The sequence below is a fragment of the Hemiscyllium ocellatum genome, chromosome 10 (genome assembly GCF_020745735.1).
Source record: "Hemiscyllium ocellatum isolate sHemOce1 chromosome 10, sHemOce1.pat.X.cur, whole genome shotgun sequence".
NCBI lineage: Eukaryota > Metazoa > Chordata > Chondrichthyes > Orectolobiformes > Hemiscylliidae > Hemiscyllium > Hemiscyllium ocellatum.
This window is the reverse complement of record NC_083410.1, coordinates 88,645,605-88,670,387: the sequence shown is the minus strand read 5'-3', so window position 1 is coordinate 88,670,387 and position 24,783 is coordinate 88,645,605. Positions and strand designations below refer to the sequence as shown.

Here is a 24,783-nt window from a genome sequence, read left to right as displayed (position 1 = left end):
TCCCACAAAATTTGTGGAAAACTTTCAAGTCCTGAACATACAATTTGGCCCAGAATCAATCATATTTTGAGGGCATTGGTTACAGATTTCTAATATGTTTTGCATCACAAAGTACCTTCTGAATTTACTTTATTAAATGGCCTAGTTTTACATTTAAAATGAAGTACTCTTACAAATTCCTCAAGTAGAGATCATTCCTTAATCTTCCTGGTAGTCGCTGGGAGTTCGAGCCTAGTTCATAGACTCCAGTCTGAAGTGGGACATTCTGATTTGGAAATGAGCACGACTTTACAAACCTTAGAGTCATACAACACTAAAAACCGACCCTTCACTCCAGCTCGTCCAAGCCAGTCACGTTCCCCAAATTAAACTAGTCTCACTTGCCTGTGTTGAGCCCATATCCCTCTAAAAGCTTCCATTCATATACCTGTCCAAGTGCATTTCAAATGTTATTACTGTACCTGCACCCATCACATCCTCTGGCAATTCATTCCATGGAGAAAGTGAGGACTGCAGATGCTGGAGATCAGAGCTGAAAAATGTGTTGCTGGAAAAGCGCAGCAGGTCAGGCAGCATCCAAGGAGAAGGAGAATCAACGTTTCGGGCATAAGCCCTTCTTCAGGAATGAGGAAGGTGTGCCAAGCAGTCTAATATAAAAGGTAGGGAGGAGGGACTTGGGGGAGGGGCGTTGGGAATGCGATAGGTGGAAGGAGGTTAAGGTGAGGGTGATAGGCCGGAGAGGGGATGGGGCGGAGTGGTCGGGAAGAAGATTGCAGGTCTTAGCCTGCTTGGCACACCTTCCTCATTCCTGAAGAAGGGCTTATCCCGAAACGTTGATTCTCCTGCTCCTCGGATGCTGTCTGACCTGCTGTGCTTTTCCAGCAACACATTTTTCAATTCATTCCATGTACAAACCAACCCTGTGTGTGAGAATTCTGTCCCACAGGTTCCTTTAGAATTCTTCCCCTCTTACCTTTAGTCTGTGCCCTCTAGTTTTGAATTTACCCCACCCTCAGGAAAAGATCTTGGCTTTTCACCCCCCATCCTCATGATTTTATAAACCCCTATAGGGTCACCCCTCAACCTCCTATGCTCCAGGGAAAAAAGTTCCAGCCTATATGGCCTCTCTTAACTGAAATCTTCCAATCCCAGCAATATCCTTGTAAATCTTTTCTGCACCCTTTCTAATTTAATGATATCCTTCCTAAAGCAGAGCGACCAGAGCTGTATGTGGTATTCCAAAAGTGACCTCACCTACATCCTGTGCAGTTGCAAAATTACATCCCAACTCCTAAAATCAATACTCTGACCAATGCAGGCAAGCATCTCAAACGCTGCCTTCACCACCCTGTTACACAACTTTAAAAGAATGAGGAGAAAATGAGGACAGCACTTGCTGGAGATCAGAGTCTCGAGTGGTGCTGGAAAAGCACAGCAGGTCAGGCAGCATCCGAGGAGCAGGAGAGTCAATGTTTTGGGCGTAAGCCCTACATCAGGAAGGGAATAATTTATAGGAACTACATACCTAGGTCTCTTTTTCTCGACATCACACCCCAGGGCCTTACCATTAACTGCGTCAGTCCTGACCTGGTTTAGCCTTCCAAGATGCAACAAATGGCATTTATCTAAATTAAACAGCATCTGCCACTGCTTGGCCCTTTGACCCAGCTGATTTAGTTGTGAGTATAGAATGTGCACTGCATTTCGTCCCCAAATAATGGGATGATGCACATTTGCCCCATTATAGTGGGATCATGTTTACACCACCAACACCCTCCCATTATTTATAATATCACTTCATAAACTTTGGAATGAACAGAAACCAAAACAGAAATTGCTGGGAAAACTCCATTTTTGATTTTATTTCTGATTTCCAGCATGAGGCGGTTCTTTTCTCCTTTTTCAGAAATGAACATCTTAATCAGATTTTACTCAGTTTAGTTTCAAAGTCATGTTAGTTGATTGAATAAGATTTCTGAAGCAGTCCACAATTGAATGTTTTTTATGCCCTTTGTGAGAATAGCAATTTATTTTTTTCTTTAATTTTGTTTCCAATAGAGCCTAAACTATAATGCAGAAATAATTGGTTGGAAGGATGGTCTCAGCTGTTTGACATTGGGATGGGTAACCTTTCACTGTTTGCATGCCATGGTTGTTATTTGAGGATCAGAAAGGCAGCTCATGGGGTACACACATACCTTTTGGGTGAGTTTTGCTGGACACTGTATTGAGACAAATTCAAAGTGAAAGGCTGAGTAAATGCACAGGGCAGGTAGATCTTGGCATTAACCAACAGGAAACACTGATGTGACTCCAGCAGTGAATCTCACTCTCTCAAGCTTAAACTCTCACAGTTTGACACGTATAAGGAAGGTAACCTCCACCCCTCTCCCACAGCACAAATTGGGACCATCACTGATTAATCACTAGGTTTGACTTCAATTCTACAAAATGTTTTGAGCTTTCTGAAGTTTAAAGCTGTAAAAGATTACAAGTGACCAGATTTGGCTCTTGTTGAAGGAATTTGTGCTGACTTTATGGTTTCTACATAAACCATTTGTTCCCAGGAATGAGTTCAGTTGTTACCATTCTCCTTTGGAAAAGACCGTGATCGGGAGAATGAACAGAGGTCATACAGAGTAGGGTAGGCTGCTTTAAGAGTAAAGAGGAGGTGGTGGAGAAAGTGCCCTCTGCAGATGAACATCTTTGTCTCGGGGTTTCCATCCTACTTTAGGAGGTTCTTACTGAAATCTGCTACCTGCAAAAGCCACAATAGAATTATAGGAGATGGATAAGAGCAGCAGTGCCAGTGAGAATGACTGTGTCTGTGTCTTTCTTTCTATAAGTTAGAACTGGAGATGTTTACAGCATCTCACAGTCTTCCATCCACTTATGTAAGAGAGGTCACTGGCATTCTGCATTGCATTCTCTTTGCTAAAGAGACCCCTGCACAGTGATCTATGTCTCCACCAGGATTAAAGGGTGCCATACACCACCTGCACAGCATTTTCTGGGTATCACATGTCAACTCTGCCCACTAACGGAATTGAAAGGGTTTCCATGCCCAGGTGATGTGTGACTGTTGACAGCAAGTCAGCTAGATCAATGTCCAGTATCATAACAGCACCAATCGTTCCTTCATTTTGTGACCATTGGCTGGAGCAACTGCATTTGTTCACAGCAAACATTCTTGCACAAAGTCACAGGGCAACTTCAAATCTGTTTGGGCAACTCCTTCAAGCAACAGGTAATGGTAAAATAGGAGAGAGGGTTTCAAACAACTGGAAGAAAAGTATAAAGCAGTAAAATTCTACGAGAGAGAGAGTATGTTTTATGTACCTAGTAAGAAGAAAAGACAGGAAGACTATCTACCTTTTGAGATCTTGGAGAGTGATAAAGGTTGACAAAGCCATCTTTCTCTAGCCCTTATTTTTAAAAAAAACACACATTAATTCTCGGAGGTGGGGCATGTAGCACTTTGGCTAGTTAAGGTGCTTAAGATGAATGCTTTATCCTGTTACAATATGAGGTAAACGCTCCTTAATTTAAACCAGAAACCCAAAGATTTATCCCATGCTGTAATCTATGAAAGTCCGAGAGGCCAAGAACTATTTCAAGTAAAAATTAACAACTTTATTTCTTAAAGTATAACCGAGAATAATTAACTAACCATTATTTACAATAACTTCCTGTAACCTATCTTTTACTTTCCCTTCTATAATACTAGTCTGGTAAAATCCTTGATTAAGATTTACTGAACAATTCAAATATCAAAACCAGCCAGTGGTCGTATCTTCTGTTTATATCTTCCTCTGTAGATTTGCTCTCCAGGTTGGTGTTGATGTCTTTCTCTGTGCAAACTCCTTCTCTAGACCAGTTCCTCTCAGACAGTTCTGACTAGCAGCCTATGTCTGTCGATCTTTTGGCAGTTATCTCCCAACTGTTCAATTTTCCTGGTCTTATACCCCACAAAGCATTGGATTATGTAATTGGCTTTTAGTATTGTCAATATACTCAATTCAAATTTGATTATATTAAAATTGATTGGAGCTTGGCATTTTTTGGGAGGTTTCACTTAAACTAATTGACCTAATTCAAATTTGTTTTTGTCTCCAGACAACCAGCTTCACTAACTGCTGGACCAAAAGGTTACTTGGTACTGTCAAGTAGTTCTGTTAGCTTTTAACTTTCTTAAAGGTACAGACACCCACATCTTCTTCATAACAATCCTATGCTCCTATTTATAAGTGAAATGAATCACCAAACATAATATGTCTTGTTATCCTAGAATCTATATATTGGTTGAAATACTTCACATTAAAGTTCATTTCAAATCAAACTAGGTTACCTCATGAGTAAAGGCGGGGGAAGAAAATAATTTGAAAACTGACCTTCAATGGCCAATCCTTACTACTTGATTAAATTGGTTGTTCAAATATGTGTGTGATTTAAGTAGGCTCTCTTCTTCACTATTTTTATTCCGGAGATAAAATTGGGATCAATCCGATTGTTCTCTGTTTTTCCCTTCAATAGGAAATGTCAGACTTGGTTATGAAAACCTGTGAACAAAAGATGGGAAGAAAATTAAACTGAACAATAAAAGTCAAATGTTATTGGTACCGATTCATTTTTGTTAAAACCATGGGAATGGGGTAATTTCAAAGGAATTTGTAGCTAAATCAAAACAAAGTAATGCAGAAACTGGGAATCAGAAACAAACACAATATTGGAGCAACTCAGCAGGTCTGGCAGTATTTGGGGAGAGAGAAAAAGCTAATGCTTCAAATCTGAAATGACTCTTTTTCATAACAACTCACAATCGTTCCTATTCTCCTCCTTTGAGTTTATTTCTAGTTTTTGTATTTCTCAAGTCAGCACAATCTATTTCCACTGTTTTCTGAATGCGTCAGTGGCGCACCTATCTCAATTGGCAAAGAATTGTAGGATCTTAAGTCAAATCTTGCCTCCCTGGAAAAGCGAAATTGAAGATTGACAAACGTAGTTCTTTAAGAATTGCTTTAACCTCTGTTGAGACAGTAGTTAGAACTGTTGCCTCACAGCATCAGGGGCACAGGTTCGATTCCACTCTCGGTTGACTGTCTGTGTGGAGTTCGCATGGGTTTCCTCTGGGTGCTCCGGTTTCTTCCCACAGTCCAAAGATGTGCAGATTAGGTGGATTGGCCGTGCTAAACTGTTCCATAGTGTCGAGGTTAGAGAAATTGGTCATGGGAAATGCAGTTACAAGGACAGTGTAAGGGGGATGGACCTGGATAGGATGCTCTTCAGAGGGTCAGTGCAGACACAATGGGCTAAAAGGTGTGCTTCCACACTGTAGAGATCCTATGAGACTGGTCTCGGCTCTGGACTTGCAATTGTCGAGCGACATCACCGGATTCTGTTTATTTAGATTGGCATTTAGCAGATGTGATTAACAGAGACTTGCTGATATTGGGAATTCCTTCATACGTCCTGATGTTAAAGTGCAAGCTTTCAGCCTTTGTGAGATTCAATCACAGTTCATTGACTCTATACCTGATTCCTGGATGTCCTTATGAACTGACCATTCTGTTTTGAAATGAAGAAACGATACAGAGGTGTGCAATTAACTTGCTTTTTGATTTTGTGCAGAGTGATTACTCAAGTGAAACGGAAAGTGAGGACAATTTTCTGATGATACCACCCAGGGACCATCTGGGCCTCAGCGTTTTCTCCATGCTCTGCTGCTTCTGGCCTTTGGGAATCGCTGCCTTCTACCTTTCACACGAAGTAAGTAGAGACGAAAGGTCCCAAGGACAGTTCAATGAAGGAAACATCACTCTACATCATCACACATTGGCTGGCATCAGTGTGGTGACTGATTACCAAAGCCTTGTTCTGCTCCAGCAGCAGCAATGCTATCAGGCCAATCGATCACAATCCATGGAGCTTCTCCTGATTTGCTTTGATCCACCGGTTTATTCAGTCCTGAAGTGAGTGTTACCCATTCAGTTGCAGAGTACATGGTATATCTCGAGGCTTCTGGAGAGGAATTTGAAAAGGACAGGGAAAATCCAATTGTGGTGGTCTCTGATAAATCAAGATTGGGTGTACAAAATTAAAAATTGCACAACACCAGGTTATAGTCCAACAGGTTTTTTGGAAGCACTAGCTTTCAGAGAGCTGCTTCTTCATCTGGTAACTAGTGGGGCAAGATCATAAATCATGTAATTTATAGCAAACATTCACAGTGTCATGCAATTAAAATGATATAGTGAACAATAATTAATTTAAAGAAAAAAAAAACAGGAGCAAAAGTAAGTCCTTAAACCTGCTTTCTATTTGATCAGAACATGGTTGATCTATTTGGATTGCAAACTCCATTCTCTCGCCTATTCCCTATACCCTTTGACTGACTCAATAGTAAGAAGGCATCTAACTCAGTATCAAAATTATTCAATGACACTGCCTCCACTGCTGTCTGTGGAAGAGAGTTCCACAGATTCACGATCCACTGAGAGAAAGAATGCTCCCTGTCACTCTCTTAAATGTGAGGCCTGTTATTTGGAGACCATGTTCTCTTCTATTTGTCTCCCCCAAAAGGGCTGCGCCTAAAAGCTGCAGTAGGAAAGGGGTGTTTCTTTTCATTGGCATACTGGGTCAAGAAGGAACAGTATCAATGGGACATGTTTCCCCTGGAATGGAGTGGGACCAATGTCTCAATGAAATGGGGCATAATTGGAGTAGCAAAGCTTTTCAAAGTAGAATTATGGGAGGAAAGTGTCCCCGGAAAATGAAGCAAAGCTCAATAGAAATGAAACAAAGGAGAAAAGCAGTGGACAGACTAAAGCAAGTCGGGGAATGGTCTGAGAATGAAGCATTTTAGGACAGAGAATAAAAACATTTTTGGTTTTTAAAAAAAAACAATTTTTTTGAATGGTGCGAAACTTGAAAGTATTTGTATTCCAATGGACTTTGGGTGTCCTTGAAAGTGAATCACTGAATATTGACATGCTGCTAAAGCAAGCAATTTGGAAGGAAAATTGCGAAGTAATTTCTGTTACAAAAGATTATGAGACTAAAGAATCTTACTATAATTACACAGAGAAATGGTGAGGATACTTGTGGAGCAGTTTATGCATTTCTGGTCTCATTCCCTAAGGAAGAACATACTTGCACCAGGGGAGTATAGTGAAGGTTCGTTTGACCGATTCCTGGATTGAGACACTTGACCTTTGAGGAGCGATTGAGTAGACTGAGCCAACCTTCCCTGCAGTTTAGAAAGTGAGAGGTGATCACATTGAATGTATAAAATTCTTAAGCGGCTTGACAGGCTATATGTTGGGAGAATGTTACCCAGGGTTGGGCAGCCCACAGTATGGGTCAGAGTCTCACAATAATGAGTCTGTCTATTTGGGACTGAGAGGAAACAAAACTTTGTCATATAAACCTTTGGAATTCTTTACTCCGAGAGCTGCAGATGTTCAATTTTTGAGAATATTCAAGATCAAGGTCAATAGCTTTTGGATATTATCAAAATCAAGAAATAAAACGATAGTGAGGGAGAGTGAAGTTGAGGTACAATGTTGGTAATTATCCTGTTTAAGTGCTTGAGCAGTTTCAAATGGCTAAATGTCTTACTCTTGCTCCTATTTCCCATGTACATATAAAAAAATCATTAAAAGTAAAGCAAAACAGACTGCTTTTAAAATGAGTTAAGTCATCCATATACAGCTTTGTACACAGTGTCCTGAACAGAATGGGAAAGTAGAAGCTTTGATCCATTGCAAGAAGCCAAATGGAATAATAATTACGGAGGCACAGTTACGAAAATAGAGTCACAGAACCCCTGCAGTGTGGAAGCAGGCCATCAGCCCATCGATTCCATACTGACCCTCCAAAGAGCATCTCATCCAGCCCCCTTACCCTATTATCTGGCATTTCCTATGACTAATCCAACTGGCCTGCACATCCCTGGACACTACGGGCAATTTAGCAAACTGCACACAGACGATTGCCTGCCGGTGGAATTGAACCCACTTCCCCAGCGCTGTGAGGCATAATTTATTTATAAAGGCAAGGAGGGGAGAAAGAGGAGATGAGGGAAGAGTATTTGTAACAGAAAACATAATTGCAATAAAATGAGTGATGGCATAATCTGTAAACGGGAAATAGAGTCTATATTGGTGGAGACTTCTTTAAAAAAAAAGGATAATATGTGTATTCTGCAGATTACTTAATAATGGAAGAGAGGTGAAGGAAGAACTATGCAGAGAAAGCAGGGAAATCAAAAGAAAGACAGGCTAGCAACTGGTGGGCGGCACGGTGGCACAGTGGTTAGCACTGCTGCCTCACAGCGCTTGAAGACCCGGGTTCAATTCCCGACTCAGGCGACTGACTGTGTGGAGTTTGCACGTTCTCCCCGTGTCAGCGTGGGTTTCCTCCGGGTGCTCCGGTTTCCTCCCACAGTCACAAAGATGTGCGGGTCAGGTGAATTGGCCATGCTAAATTGCCCGTAGTGTTAGGTAAGGGGTGGATGTAGGGGTATGGGTGGGTTTCGCTTCGGCGGGTCGGTGTGGACTTGTTGGGCCGAAGGGCCTGTTTCCACACTGTAAATCTAATCTAATCTAATCTAATCTAATCTACATAGTGCTTTTCACAAATGACAGACTTCACAAAATACCTTACGGCGAATGCAATAATATTTGACGTGCAGTCACGATGGTAATATCGGAAACACAGCTGCCAATTTACACACAGCAAACCCCTATGGAGCACACATGACTAGATAACCTTTATTGGGATGTTGATTGGTAATGATTGGCCAGGACACTGGGATACCTCCCCTGCTCATCTCTGAAATAGTCAAGTATAGGATCTTTAATGTTCATCTGAAAGGGCAGGGGGAATCTCAGTTTAATGTCGCATCTAAAAAAATGGTTAACAGAAGATGTCATTGGCCAATTTCAACCGTCCTGAAATTAGTTGGCCAGAAGAGGTAGTTAAGGTGATAAGTATATCAAACACCAGCAGAGCTTGACAAGGTAGATGCAAGAAGGATGTTTCCCTAGCTGGAGAGTCTAGAACCTATGATATATCTGCAGCATCAACCACTAGCAGATTAAAGTTGGAGTAGAGTACTTACATTAACTCTCTTTCTAGATATTTTCTCTGATCAATATGTTATCACAAACCTCTGGAGCAGGTGGGACTAGAACCATTGTGTCACAATAGCTCTTAATCTTCCTTTTTAAGCCAAATCTAAGACCTGTTGAGGAGGTTGAAGAGGGAACGTTCATGAGTATTAACAAAATGCACTTTACTGCATCTTAGAAATAGATACAAACTGCACTTATGCCTAACTAAGTTGTGTAAATTTTAACAGGAGCCACAGATGGTACTCAATCACAAATATGAAACCTTTCCTAACCATTACACTGTATCATGTGGACCTCCTTTTTCCTTCCAGATAATATTTACCAAATCCCAGCTTTCCTCTTGTCTCTGACTTCACAAACTCAGGCAGTTCTTCCAGAATGTATTATCTTTGGAGTTGGAAGATTGTCTGGGCTTTGACCTGAGAAATGAAGACCTTGATTCTGATTCACTGTAAATCATTTCCTAGTTAGAGATCTTTTATCTTTGTGGAGGATATCATTCCTATTAAACTCAATAGTTGATCCTATCCCTTATCTGGAGGACCCTTAATTTTCTCCTCCCCCTGTACAGATGAATCTTTCCCTGTGATCTCAGCTAGTTTCCACATAACCTCATTTGTAGGACCTTTAATCTTATTGATGTCCATCATGGAAGATGGCTGCTCTGTTGAAACATATAGTAATAACCTAGCTTCTCAGACCAGGATATTATTCTCAATCATGTCTTGAATCCTTGGATGTTAGTCTGGCTTCCGAGTTGACTAGGAATTTTCATATCGTCATCTGTGGTATTAGAGAAATGGTATTTACCAAATATTGTCTGACACTGTTACTTTTAATTCTGTCATAGACATGGGCATCACTGACTGGCCAGCATTTATTGCCCATCTCTATTTGCCCTTGTAGTGAGGAGTTGCCTTCTTGAACCACAGTAGACCATGTGCTATATGTTGATCCACAATGTCTTTACGGAGGGAACTCAAGGATTTGACCCTTCATCAGTGAAGGAGCAGTGATATATTTCCAAGTCAGATCGGTGAGTGGTTTGAAAAGGATCTTTGTAATGGCTGATATTCCTTTGTATCTGCTGCCCTTGTCCTTCTGGATGGAAATGGTTATGGATCTGGAAGGTACTGTCTAAGGATTTTTGGTGAATTTCTGCAGTGCAACTTGTAGGTAGTACACACTGCTCCCACTGAGCATTGGTGGTGGGTGGGGCATGGATGTTTGTGAATGTGGTGCCAATCATGCAGGCTGCATTGTCCTGGATGGTGTCAAGCTTCTTGAGTTCTGTTGGAGCTGCATTCATCCAGGCAAGGAGGGAGTATTCCATTACACTCCTGACTTCCAGATGGTGGACAGACTTCAGGGAGTCAGGAGATGAGTTACTCACTGCAGAATTACTAACTCCCATCTTGCTCTTATAGCCAAAGTGTTTGTGTGGTGAGTGCAGCTGAGTTTCTGATCCAGAATGTTAATAGTGGGGGATTCAGTGATAGTGACACCATTGAATGTCAGAGGGTAATGGTTAGATCATCTATGGAGTTCAGTGCAGCTAAAAGTGAGGTGATACACTTTGGGAAGAATAACAGGAAGGCAGAGTACTGGGTCGATGGAAAGTTTCTTGGTAGTGTGGATGTGCAGAGGGATCTTGGAGTCCATGTACATAGATCCCGGAAAGTTGCCATCCAGGTGGATAGTGCTGTTAAGAAGGCATACGGTGTGTTAGGTTTCATTCGTAGAGGGATTGAGTTCCGGAGCCGCAATATCATGTTGCAACTATACAAAACGCTGGTGCAGCCACACTTGGAATATTGTGTACAGTTCTGGTCGCCATATTTCAGGAAAGATGTGGAAACATTGGGAAAGGTGCAGAGGATATTTACCAGGATGTTGCCTAGTCTGGAGGGAAGGTCTTATGAGGAAAGACTGACAGACTTGAACCTGTTCTCATTGGCAAGAAGAAGGCTAAGAGGGGATTTGATAGAGACCTACAAGATGATCAGAAGATTAGATAGGGTAGACAGTGAAAGTCTTCTTCCTAGGATGATGACGTCAGTGTGTACAAGAGGGCATAACTACAAATTGAGGAGTGATCGATTTGAGACAGATATCAGAGGCAGGTTTTTGACTCAGAGAGTGGGAAGGGCGTGGAATGCCCTACCCTCTAATGTTGTCAACTCAGCCACACTAGGGAGATTTAAACAATCCTTGGATAAGTACATGCATGATTTTGGGATAGTGTAGGGGGATGAGCTGAGAATAGTTCACAGGTCAGCACAACATCAAGGGCCAAAGGGCCTGTTCTGTGCTGTTTTGTTCTCTATGTTCTATCTCTTATTGGAGATGGTCGTTGTTTGGCATTTGGCTAGATTGAGTGTTACTTCCCACTTATCAGCCCAAACCTGGATATTGTCCAGAACTTGGTGCATTTGAATATGAACTGCTCTAATATCTGTGGAATTGTGAATGTTGCTGATCATTATACAATCATCAGCAAACATTCCCACTTCTGACCCCTTATGATGGAGGGAAGGTCATTGCAGCTGAAGATGGTTGGGTCTCGAACAATACCCTGAGGAACTCCTGGAGCTGAGCTGACTGACCTCCAGCAACCACAACCGTTGTCCTATGTGGTATGACTCCAACCAGTGGAATGTTTGCCCCAGATTTCCATTAATTCTAGCTTTGCTAGGGTTTCTTGATGGCAACAGTAAAATATGACCTTAATGTCACACTCACCTCACCTCTGGAATTCAGCTGTTTTGTTCATGTATGAACCCAGGAAATGAGTGGCTCCAACAGAACCCAAACTGGCTGCCAGGGAGTAGGTTATTGCTGAGCAGGTGCTGCTTGATAACACTATTGGTGACATCTTTCAACACTTCCATCCAGAACCTTTATTTTTAAGCTTGTATCAGTTTAAACCAATTTGTTTACAAGTCTGTTCCACTGTCTGATCAACTTCAGTTGATTCCTTGCTGAGCTCAACTGGGTTGTACAGCTCATTTTTGTTCAGAATGTTTCTTTTGGGAAACTTTGGTTACTCTTACCATCTCAGGATTATGTAGGAACAGGAGTCGGCCTTTCAGCCCCTCAAGCCTGTTCTACAACATTCAATGAGATCATGTCTGATCTGTGGCCTAACACCATATACCTGCCTTTGGTTCATAGCCCTTCAAACCTGTCAAACTATCTATCAAACCTGGATTTGTTGAATAACTAATTTCCCTTTGGAATGCCTCTGATATCTTTTCCAGTGCTGGAGGTGCTAACACATTAATCTCCTAGGTGTTTGGCTTTTCCCTGCCCCAAGCCTTGTATCTTAAATATGAAAATGACCTGTAGTTTCAGATATAGCATTTTGTTTACCATAGCTGGGCACTGTTTATGTTTGTGAGGCTTGTTTTATTCCATTGGCACTAACTCTTCATATCTGCTGTTGTGCCTAGTCTTGCATTGGCTGGTCAAATGTGTAAGTAGGCTATTTGCACCTTGTAGAGTAGATAGGTTCTTTTGTTCTCTTCTTCTCTCAAGAGTATGTTACTTCTTCACCTCTTCAATTTCTTCTTCCACACAACTTGACTAGCTTTGTCCAAAATGAACCTGAGGCTGCAATAAATCTGATAAAGACTCAACAATAATTCCAGCAACAGTTGTGTATCCTATGAATCCTGATTTCAAAGATCAGTAATCAAAGTTTACCAATATGCTGTAGAGGTTATTGATGAAATAATTTACCAATTTGTCTGGATGCTGAACTGTTCAGTTACTTGTCTTTGGTCGGGGGGCACAGTCTCAGAATGAGAGGAAGCTCATTTAGGGCTCAGATGGGGAGGAACTTAATCACCCAGAGGATGGCAATGTTTTGAATTCTCTACCTTGAAGCCTATGGAGATCAGTCGGTGAGCAAATTGAAACTAGACCTCAATATATTTCAAGATATGAAAGAAATAGGCTGGACCATCAAAGGCTGAGGGGTGACCTCATAGGCATGTATAGAGTAAATAGAGAAAACTTTTTCCCTGGGATGGGGGAGCCCAGAACTAGAGGGTAGAGGTTTAGGGTGACTGGGGAAAGGTATAAAAGGCTCCTAAGGGGCAACATTTTGACGTAGAGGGTGGTGCGTGTATGGAATGATCTGCCAGAGGACATAGTGGAGGCTGGTATAGTTGCAGTATTTAAAAGGCATCTGGATGAGTACATGAATAGGAAGGGTTTAGAGGGATATGGGTCAAGTTCTGGCAAATGGGACTAGATTAGGTTAGGATATCTGGTCGGCATGGACGAGTTGGACCGAACGGTCTATTTCCATGCTGTACATCTCTATGACTCAAAATGAAGGGAATGGGAATAGTGCAGGAAATGGAAATTAAGGTGGAAGATCAACAATGATCTAATTGAAAGACAGAGCAGTGATTGAGAGACTGCATTGCCGATGCTATTCCTGTTTCCATTGATGCCTGTGAGAGAATTAAATCTGTGTGTTCAGACACCCTTTTAAACCCAAAACTCCCAGCAAAGGAACACTTGCTATTGAATATTTTAAGGGAGAATCAACCAAAGTAGATGAGTAAAGTTAAGGCAGGGAACAACTAGTCAATAATGCGCTTAATGCAATATGCTTCAAGGTAATAATTGAGAAAGACCGGTCCAAGGTAATAAATTGGTGAAAAGTTTATTTTAAGGAACTCAACATAGAACTCCAAATGAATTGAAAAAAAAAATAGCAAGTAATGATGGAGAACAATGATAAGTAACATTTTAGACTGTTCAGTTCCTGTTGAAAAATAAGTTCTGATGTTGAAAAGTAAGAAAAAAGAAATACTAATTATACTCGAGGGCTGAATATAGAAACAGGGAAAAGCGATGGCAAGGACATGGACAAAAGGGGCGAGAATGACAAGAGAGCAACGAAAAATTAGGAGAGACATTTAAAACAATAATTAGGAAGGCAGGAAGCATAAAGTAAACAAATAAAATATTTTGCATTAATAATGTACAAAATGAAAATTGGAATAGGGCCGCAAAGGGATGTGTTGGATAAAATTCCATGTAATGATTGTGAAACAGGAAAAGTATTAAATAATTGGTTTGATTCCTTATTGCCAGAGAGAGATCAGGTTGACATGACATTGGAAGATATTAGTCAGTCATGATATGACTATGTTTAAGCAATAATAACAGAGTCTCCATGCCAGTGAGTTCTGCTTAAAATTAGATTTTACAGAGTGAGCTATTTAATACTGTTACTGCTTAAACTTCGCAATAAATAAACATATACCTCTTAATCTGTTGCAGGTTTAAACAAGTTACTGGGGCCTGACCTATTGCTTAGAGTGAGTTGTGATCTAAAAAGTGTGCAGATGACACCAAAATTGGAGGTGTGGTAGACACCGAGAAAGGTTACCCCAGAGTACAACGGGATCTTGATCAGATGAGCCAATGGGCTGAGAAGTGGTAGATGGAGTTTAATTTAGATAAATGTTAGGTGTTGCATTTTGGAAAGGCAAATCAGGGCAAGACATTTACACTAAATGGTAAGGTAAGGTCCTGGGAAGTGTTGCTGAACAAAGAGACCTTGCAGTGCAGGTTCATAGCTCCTTGAACTGCAGGTAGATAGGATAGTGAAGAAGGCATTTAGTATGCTTTCCTTTATTGGTCAGTGAATTGAATATAGGAGTTGGGAGGTCTTGATGCAGTTGGACAGGACATTGGTGAGGCCCCTGTTGGAATACTGTGTGCAATTCTGATTTCCCTACTATAGGAAGAATGTTGTGAAACTTGAAAAGGTTCAGAAAAGATTTACAAGGATGTTGCCAGGATTGGAGGATTTGAGCTACAGGGAGAAGCTGAATAGGCTGGGGCTGTTTTCCCTGGAGCTTCAGAGGCTGAGGGGAGACCTTATAGAGGTTTATAAAATCATGAGGGGCATGGATAGGGTAAATAGACGGCTGGGGGAGTCCAAAACTAGAGGGCGTAGGTTTAGGGTGAGAGCGGAAAGATTTAAAAGGGACCTAAGTGGCAACTTTTTCATGCAGAGGGTGGTGCATGTATAGAATGAGTTGCTAGAGGAACTAATAGAGGCTGATACAATTTAAAAGGCACCGAGATGGTTTTATGAATAGGAAAGGTTTATTTGCCAAATGTTGGCAAATGAGACTAGATTTATTTAGGATATCTGGTTAGAATAGATAAGTTGGACCAAAGAGTCTGTTTCTGCGCTGTACATCTCCATGACTCTATGAGTCTAAATAAGGAATGACAGGCAGGTATGTACAGAGCTCCTGAACTGCTATTACATGGTGAGCTGGAACTTGCTAGTCATTTCCCTTCCATACCTGTTCTTCTACAATGTTTGAAAGGTTGAGGCTCAGAGTCAAATCTTCAGAAAGACATATTGCCAACATGATACGTTGTTCTCTTTGACATTAAATCCAATCACAGGACAGGTGAAACAAGGTGAGTTCTTCACTTGGAAATGAGAGTATATACTTGGGACTAAGTAGATTACAACTGCTATCTGTATAAATCATGGGATTAATGCATCACATGTTGTCAAGGTGGTAGTGATCGGCAACAGTTGAAAATACACCCCTTCCAAGACGTGCATGCTTTTGTTGTGATTATGCCGTATACATTTATCCCCTCGTGGACAAGAGGAGTTGAGAGCAGTGGATAATGACTATTAGCATTAACTGCAACTTAGGTTAAATGTAATAACAGGCTGACCATTAAGATTCTTTGAAAATTAGCCCCCCAGTGTTTGATTGGGTGGTCCCTGTGCCTATTGAAACAGAGGAACAGTAAGCTGCTGCTTTGTTTTTTCACGTAAACAATAAAAAGTCGTTCCTCCTTCCGTTTGTCTATTTATGATTAGAAAATTCTAACCAGTGCTTTATTCGTTTCCTTGTTAACAGGCCGTATTCACCCCACAGCCTGGTTTGCAGAGTAAGAACACAGATCTTCACTGAAATGACTGAAAGAGAATCGTTTAAATGTTATATTGACAACCCAACCTCCTGCGCCTTTCCACTACATTTTTATTTTGTTGTCATCCCGGGATTTTTGGCATCAGTCACATTTCATTTCAGTGAACCTTTTGTGTATAGAACAGGGAATAACTCCAACAACCATTCTACTGCATGCAAGCAAGCAATTGCAGAATACTTTAGATGAATCTGCCTGGTATTTCTGAGGGGGAGGTATAGTGTTGTCAGTAATATTTAGATGGTCAGCAGTAAATCTCATTAAAGGTAATTGTAAAGTCTCTGTTCTAAAGCTATTGGATGCAGTTTGATTTTTGTGTTGTATTGTGGGTGTGCAGCCTGGCATTTTCTGCATTATAGGACTGGTCCCTAGGATTGCATTACAATGAAGGTAGATAACAACATTGTAAAATTCAGGACAATATTAAACTGCAATCTAAGAACCTCAAAGGAAATAACTTTCTGCAAGCACTGTGCATTGAGGCATCCCAGCAATAGGTTTGTGAATTTTCTGCATGCAGCCCTAATTGGAAATATTTCAAGTCTCTAGTATTAGTTACCCACAGCTTGACAGAAACCCTGTTTGTCCCTGAAATGAAAGTAAGTAACATCGTAGCTTCTTCACATGGAGCGTAGTGATGTTGTGCAATCTGCTTCCATTCTGGCCAATTGAAACAGATTCAAACCTTGACATTGAGAGGGCAACAGCAGTTTGAGAAGGCACGAGAGGGCACAGTTTGATTATCAGCTCTACCCGTCGGCCATATTGTAACTCCCAACGCCAACCAGGCCAGAGTCACAAACAGCTATATGCACTTATTGTAGCTGGCACCCAGAGCATTTGCCAGAAACTGCACAGTTTATGCCACCTCTGCCATGCACCCATCAACGAATCAAGGGTAAGGTGCTGGAAAAGCACAGCAAGTCAAGCAACATCACAGGAGCAAGAAGATCGATATTTTGGGCAAAAGCCCTTCATCAGGATTTTGCCCGAAATGTCGATTCTCCTGCTCCTAGGATGCTGCCTGACCTGCTGTGCTTTTCCAGCACCACCCTTTCGACTCTAATCTTCAGCATCTGCAGTCCTCACTTTCACCCAACAACTTGTGTCTGTGTTGGCTTGCCTCTCTCTCTCTCCATCACCCACCCAATGCACTTTTACTACCATTCACTTGCCTCCCCTTTTCTGAGCTCTCGTTACCCACTCTCCCTCTCTTATAGAACCAGTCAGGTTCAGAGGAAATCACCCTGTCTGATGTCACACTATCAGGAATGACCGGAGTTAAATTAAATGCAGCATTTGATCCTTTTTTTAAAACAAAATGGCAAGTGATTTTTTTTTAAGAGGAAAGGCTGGTTTTTGACAGCAGATTAATAATTGGCTGACTCTATCCTTTGTAACTGTGAAAGCCCTGCTTGAATTTTTAACTCAGTGAAAATATTTTTAAAAACCTTTCCAAATCTTTCTCTTGTATCAATAATAGGTACATTTCAATAGAACATCTTTATTTGTAAAGCGGTTTGAGGTGTCCAGAGGTGCTGTATGAATAAAGCTCTTTTCTATTCATTAACTTAAGGAAAAAATCCTTAAAAGCAGCAACATAAATATGGACACCCACCACTCACGAGGAGAATGTTCAATGAACTGTTAATCTGGTAGCTTGATAAGTGTCATTAACAATTTGGGTCCCATTCTCCTGAGTTCCATTCTCCCAAGAGGATAATGGATCTTCCTTTGCCAACAATATTGGAACATACTACCATCCCATGCACCCAGGTTGCTTTTTACACTACTGGACCTCCGGATCTCTCTCTCCTCAGACTGACTTCCCTATCACACCACTAGATCCTCAGTGGTTGCAACCTCCTAGACACAGTGTCACTGTTGCCAACCTATAATCATCCACAGATTTAGGGGGAGTGAGAGAGAGAGACTGAGGGGTTCAAACACATAATACTTTGAAATTTGTGGCCTAGGTAGGTAGGCAGGGTGATTAAAGAATGTGTTTAGCACGCTTGCCTACATTGCTCAGACATTTGAGTATAGGACTTGGGACATCATATTGAGGTTGTAGAGGACGTTGGTGAGACCTCTTAGAGTCATGGAGCTGTACTGCATGGAAACAGACCTTTCAATCCAACTCACCCATGCCGACCCAATATCCAAAATAAATCTAGTCCCATTTGCCATCATTTGGCCCATATCCCTGTGAATTGCTTCTATTCATATACCTATCCAGAACCTTATAAATGTTGTAATTGGACCAGTCTTGTACCACTTCCTCTGGCAGCTCATTTCATCAATGTACCACACTCTGCGTGAAAAAGTTGTCCTTGGATCCCTTTTGAATCTTTTCCCCTTTCACCTTAAACCTATGCCTTCTAGTTTTAGACTCCCCAACCCCAAAGAAAAGACATTGTCTATTTACCTTATCCATGCCCCTCATGATTTTATAAACCTCTATAAGGTGACTCCTCAGTCTCTGAAGCTCCAGGGAAAACAGCCCCAGCCTATTCAGTCTCTCCCTATAGTTCAAACCCTGCAAACCTGTCAACATCCTTGTAAGTCTTTTCTAAACCCTCACAACATCCTCCTTGAGCAGGAAGACCAGAATTGCATGCAATATTCCAAAAATGGCCTAACCAAAGTCCTGTACAGCCACAACATGGCCTCTCAACTCCTGTACTCAGTATTCTGACCAAGAAAGGTAAGCATACCAAACACTGCCTTCACTAGTCTATCTACCTGAGACTCCAATTTGAAAGAGCAATGAACGTACACTCGAGTGTTGTTGTCCAGCACCACTCCCCAGGACCTTACCTTATACATTTATCATTACTTTTCAAATTGGAGGGAAGTGACTAGTGGGGTGCCACAGGGCTTGGTGCTGGGACCCCAGCTACTCACAATATATAATAATGATTTGGATGAGGGAACTAAATGTAACAACTCAAAGTTTGCTGATGATACCAAGTTGGATGGGAGAATGAACTGTGACAAGGATGCAGAGATGCTTCAGCATGATCTAGACAGTTTGGGTGAGTGAGGTAAAAACAATGACTGCAGATGCTGGAAACCAGATTCTGGATCAGTGGTGCTGGAAGAGCACAGCAGTTCAGGCAGCATTCCTGATGAAGGGCTTTTGCCTGAAACGTCGATTTCGCTGCTCCTCGGATGCTACCTGAACTGCTGTGCTCTTCCAGCACCACTGATCCAGAGTTTGGGTGAGTGGGCAAATCAATGGCAGATGCAGAATAATTTGGATAAATGCGAGGTATTCATTTTGGAAGCAAAAACAAGAAGGCAGATTACTACCTGAATGGCTGTACATTGGGAGAGGGGAGTGTGCAGAGGGACCTGGGTGTCCTTGTGCACCAGTTGGTGAAGGTGAGCATGCAGCTGCAGCAGGCAGGAAAGAAGGCAAATGGTATGTTGGCCTTCACTGCAAGAGGTTTCGAGTACAGGAGCAGGGATGTGTCATTGCAGTTCTACAGGGTCTTGGTGAGGCCATATGTAGAATATTGAGTGCAGTTTTAGTCTGCTTTTTTGAGGAAGGATGCTCTTGCATTCCAAGGAGTCCAACAAAGGTTTTCCAGGCTGATTCCAAGGATGGGCGGGATTGACGTATGAGGAGAGATTGACTAGGCTGGGATTGTTTTCATTGGAATTCAAATGAGTAAGGGGGGGGAATCTCAGAGACTTATAAAATTCTAACAGGGCTGAGGGGTGACCTTTATAGAGGTTTATAAAATCATGAGGTGCATGGATAACATAAAGAGACAAGGTCTTTTCCCTGGGGTTGAGGTGTCCAGAACTAAAGGGCATAGGTTGAGGGTGAGAGGGGAAAGATATAAAAGAGACCTAAGGGACAACTTTTTCATGCAGAGGTTGGTACGTGCATGATTACTTACTTATAGTGTGGAAACAGGCCCTTCGGCCCAACAAGTCCACACCGACGCTCCGAAGAGCACCCATACTGACCCATTCCCCTCCATTTACCCCTTCACCTAACACTAGGCCAATTGACCTAACCTGCACATCTTTGGACTGTGGGAGGAAACCGGAGCACTGGAGGAAACCCACACAGACACAGGGAGAATGTGCAAACTCCACACAGACAGTTACCCGAGCCAGGAATTGAACCCCGGGTCCCTGGCACTGTGAGGGAGCAGTGCTAACAACTGGGCCACCGTGAGCTGCCAGAGGAAGTGGTGGAGGTTCGTACAATTGCAACATTTAAAAGGCATCTGGATGGATATATGAATAGGAAGGGTTTGGAGGAATATGGGCTGGGTGCTCGCAGCTGGGACTAGAATGGGTTGGGATATCTGGTTGGCGTGGACATGTTGGACCAAAGAGTCTGTTTCCATGTTGTACATCTCTATGACTCTGATTCTTTGACTAGACTGAATGGATGTAGGAAGGATGTTCCCAATGGTGGGTATGTCCAGAACCAGGGGATTTCAGGTGGACTATTTAGGATGGAGATGAGACATTTCTTCACCCAAAGAGTGGTGAGAACCTGTGAAATTCATTGCCACAGGTAGTAGTTGATGCCAAAACATTGAATGTATTCAAGGGTGGCTAGATTCACTTGGGGCAAATGAGATCAAAGGTAATAGGGAGAAAGCAGGATTAGGCTATTGAGTTGGACAATCAGCCATGATGATGATGAATGGGAAAGCAGGCTCGATGGGCTGAATGGCCACCTCCTCCTCCAATCTTCTATGTTTCTGTGTTTCTAAGTCCTGCCCTGATTTCTGGAGTACTGTGTACAGTTCTGGTCACCCTGCTTTAGGAAAGATATTATTAAACTGGTGATAGTTCAGTAAAGATGCACTGGGATGTTGGAGGGTTTGAGATATAATAATAGACTGGAAAGGCTGGGAGTGTTTTCACTGGAGCATAGGAAGTTGAAGGGCAACCTTATTGAAGTCTATGAAATCATGAGGGATGATAGGCAAAGGTGAATGACCAGGATCATCTCCTGAGAGTGGGGGCATTTAAAACTAGGAGGCATATTTTTAAGGTGAGAGGAGAAAGTTCTAAAAAGGACATGAGAGCAATGTTTTTACAGAGAGTGGTTCATATGTGGAATGAACTGCCAGAGAAAGTGATAGATGCAGACACAGTTACAAAGTTTAAAAGGCATCTGGATAAGTTCATGAATAGGAACGGTTTGGAGGGATATGGGCCAAGTGCAGACAGTTGGGACTAGTTTACTTTGGCAACATGGTCAGCATGGACTGGTTGGAGCGAATGGTCTGTTTCCAAGCTGTGAGACTGCATGACTCTATCTTTGGAACCTGCCCAAACCTCAAAAGGTCAAAGTTCCTTCCCTTGTCTAGCTAGCCTTTTTGTCACACCGTGAAAGGTCTCCATGAATTCATCTTCCCCTGAGATTTAACACAAGACCTATGCATCACATGAAATTATTCAACACTTTTCTTGACCCATTTATACCTGAAGGCAGTTTGTTAGGTTTCATTTTGGAGTTTTTGATCCATTGGCATTACCAGGTATCACAAAACCTTGTGCAGAAATGGAAAAACAAAGTGGCAAAAAAAATTCCTGTCCATCTGTTAACTCAGTCTGCCTTTAGGGCTTCAGTCCAATAGATTGCCATCTGTTTTGTATTCACACCAAAAATCTATTTCCCTTCATGTGCTCATGGCAGAGAGTGCTAAATTGAACATTATCCATTCTCCTCCCAGTTGGCTGACTAACACCGGGGAGGTTGGGTGGGGGGAAGGTGAGTGAAATTGTCATATCTCAGCTTCCTTTTCCCAAGCCATCAGTATTACTAGTGCCTCAGCGCTGGTACTCTGGATTCTGAGTCAGTTTCCCATCCAGTCCAGCTCTGTCCTGGGAGAATACTGAATAATTACAGTGGATCAAATCAGATGTTAAACCAAGCCCCGAGTCTCCACCAATGAATGTGAAAATGTATGGCTTTATTTCATAGAAGCGGGAAGTCCTGGCCAAAATCAGTAAAATACATTGTACAATCATCTTCTCATTTGTTGACTGAGACCATGCTGTGCCTTGCAGTGCTGTGTGATACAGCAGTGGCTCCACTTGAAGAAATGTTTTATTGGCTGTAATGTACTTCTGGATGTCATGAGATAATGAAGGATGCTATATAAATGCAAGTTCATTCTTTTCATACATAAGAAGACAAAAGCACAGGAAAGCGGAAATAGCGAGACCTTTTCAAATCAGAGTAACAGACCTGTGTAAGGATGGAGGAAAGAAATAAAAATGGATTCAAATGATATTTAGAAAGGTCTTTAGCAGAGGATAGATTGAGGGTAAAAAGATTATGGGTTATGGTCTGTGACAGGTCTAATAGTGTGGTGGCTTGGAATAAACCAAATCCAACCATGATATGCAAGTTATTTTTATGTTATTCTTAAATCTGACCATGAAAAGCTGGTCTCAGTAAAAGTGACCATGGCATTAAATTATTGAAAAGAGAATCTGATTGGTTACTAAAGTTCAGTAGGAAAGGAAATTGAGTCTGCTGCTTTGTGAATGTAGTCCAGCCCCAACATGTTAGGCTCCTCTCCGTTCTCTCTCAGGAAGTCAGGGTAGCAAATTCCTTTGCTGTGGTGGATGATAAGCACTGATGCACCCCAAGCATGAAGAAAAAAGATTCAAATAGATTTTCCTTCACCTCACAAAGTACATTTGAAATACAGTCAACATTTTAATGTTGGAAACAAGTCAAGAAAATTGAGAGTTAACATGTTCCAAAAAGCAGCAAATGAAGTCAGTACCAGATCATTTGTTTTAACTTTAAGGATAAATTTTAGCCAAGACACTGGGAAGTCTGCTCTTGCTATTGATTGGTGCAAATGGACTTTGTACATCCTTCTGTGAGGATAGGCCTTGGTTTAACATTTTATCTGGAAGGTGATATGTCTGACCAGGCAGCGTTCTCAGTTCTGCACTGGGGCATCAGCTGAGATTTGTGCTTAAGGGCTGGATTTTCATGAAGGTACCAAGGACCTTTCAAACTAGAAGCGAGGTCCGGATCCATTCACAGACAGATCCCGTTTTTGCTGGGAACATATGACGTGACTCCTACATATCCAACTCCTGAACCTAACAGGGCCATATTAACTCCGCTAAGTTCAGACAGACTCCATTTTCGCTAGAGCCAGAGTCTTAACCTGCAACATGGGAGTTACAAATCTTTACAGAAATTATAAATGAAGGACAGGTGAGCTATGTAAAACTGTCAATTTAGTTAAAGGGCTAGTCTTTTCAAGTTTTTAAAAGAAAGCTATCCTGATGCTTATTAACAAAATCATAAGTGCAATCATTACAACATTATGAATGCTTGTTTGCTTTCCATAACCTATCATTATCACAATGGGTGAGTTACAAGTTCAGAGTTTAATTAACAATTCAGAGGTTATTTAAGGATGTGGGTTTCTGTCTGCTTTGGTAAGGGACTGAGTACTGTAAGGGTTGGTTTGGAATGGGGTATTTAAATAGGTTTTCTCAAATGGATTTGAAAAATTATTTTTTCATGGGGTCACTCACCAGGTTAGTATTTATTACATTTGAAGTGAATGGCTTACTAAGTCATCTTGGAGACGGGTACAAATCAGTCACACTAATCTAGGTCTGGAATCTCATGTAGGCTAGACAAAGTAAAGATGGTCCAGTTGCCTCCCTAAAAAGCACTAATTCACAGTGAACGAGATTGAATTTAACAAGCAGTGAGCTTTACGGTTACCACCATCTTTATTAGCTTTCTCTTGCTGTTTCTTTAAATATTTGATTCAATATAAATTTCTTTTACTGTCATGTTGAAATTTGAATCTGGGCTCCTACAGTTTTAGCTCTGGATTTCTGAATTACTAGTCTAGTAATATCACATTTAAACCACCAGCTTCCCCTGATTAGTAAATAGTAAACTCTGCAACAGATATTTAGAATTTTGTTTAATCGCAGATCTGCTCAAGGTAGACCCTGAGTTGGTTGATGTGGAGGATGTAAAGACAAAGGGTGTTAAGCGCATTTGTGAATTGGCATTAAGTACCAGTAGAATCTAAAAGGGAATAGCTGGGGGTTACATGAGTTGGCAATAAGGTGGCACAGAGGCGATAGGAGCCATGGGGATAAGTTGGAGCATTGGGTCAGAATGGAATATATGACAGCCATTAGAAGTAGTTAGTGTATTTGGCATGAATTGGCACTAAGCTGGCATGGGAGCCAAGGAAATAGCTAGGGATCATGGGTTAGCATGTATGACATAGGGTGAAGACATATAAATAGTAAGACCTAAAAAGCCTTGCTTCAAGAAAACAAGCAAGACAAACTCATAGAGATTGCCAATCTGCAGCTCCTTTGATCCATATGCATGGGTGGTGGGTGTGTCTCCATCCCACATACACCCCTGGAACAAAGATTCAGAGCATGGCTTCCCACTGTGTGTGCAGATGAACCAGGAAATTGTCCAACTTGCACTACCTGATGCAGGAGCGAGAATGCCGACCCAGTTCTCTAGATTGGGACTGAAATCTACCACTTTTACCTCAGAAGCAAGATGCTATCACTGAACCATAGCTGATACCACTTGATATGGAGACATTAAGCATTCACAGGATAAACACACAGCCCCATTTATCTCACTGACTGCAAGAAA

General features: G+C 41.6%; 1 protein-coding gene across 4 annotated transcripts in view; it reads left to right on the top strand.

Annotated features, from left to right (window-relative positions):
- LOC132819499 (synapse differentiation-inducing gene protein 1-like) overlaps positions 1–24,783 on the top strand; it is a 66,033-nt gene that overhangs the window by 30,183 nt on the left and 11,067 nt on the right. For 3 of the 4 annotated variants that reach the window (XM_060831046.1, XM_060831048.1, XM_060831047.1), the window contains exon 3: positions 5,629–5,766. In XM_060831046.1, coding sequence (XP_060687029.1) covers positions 5,629–5,766 — 138 coding nt within the window. Of the gene's footprint in view, positions 1–5,628; positions 5,767–16,054; positions 16,122–24,783 lie in introns of those variants that run through there. The other variant, XM_060831049.1, reaches the window with a different exon arrangement.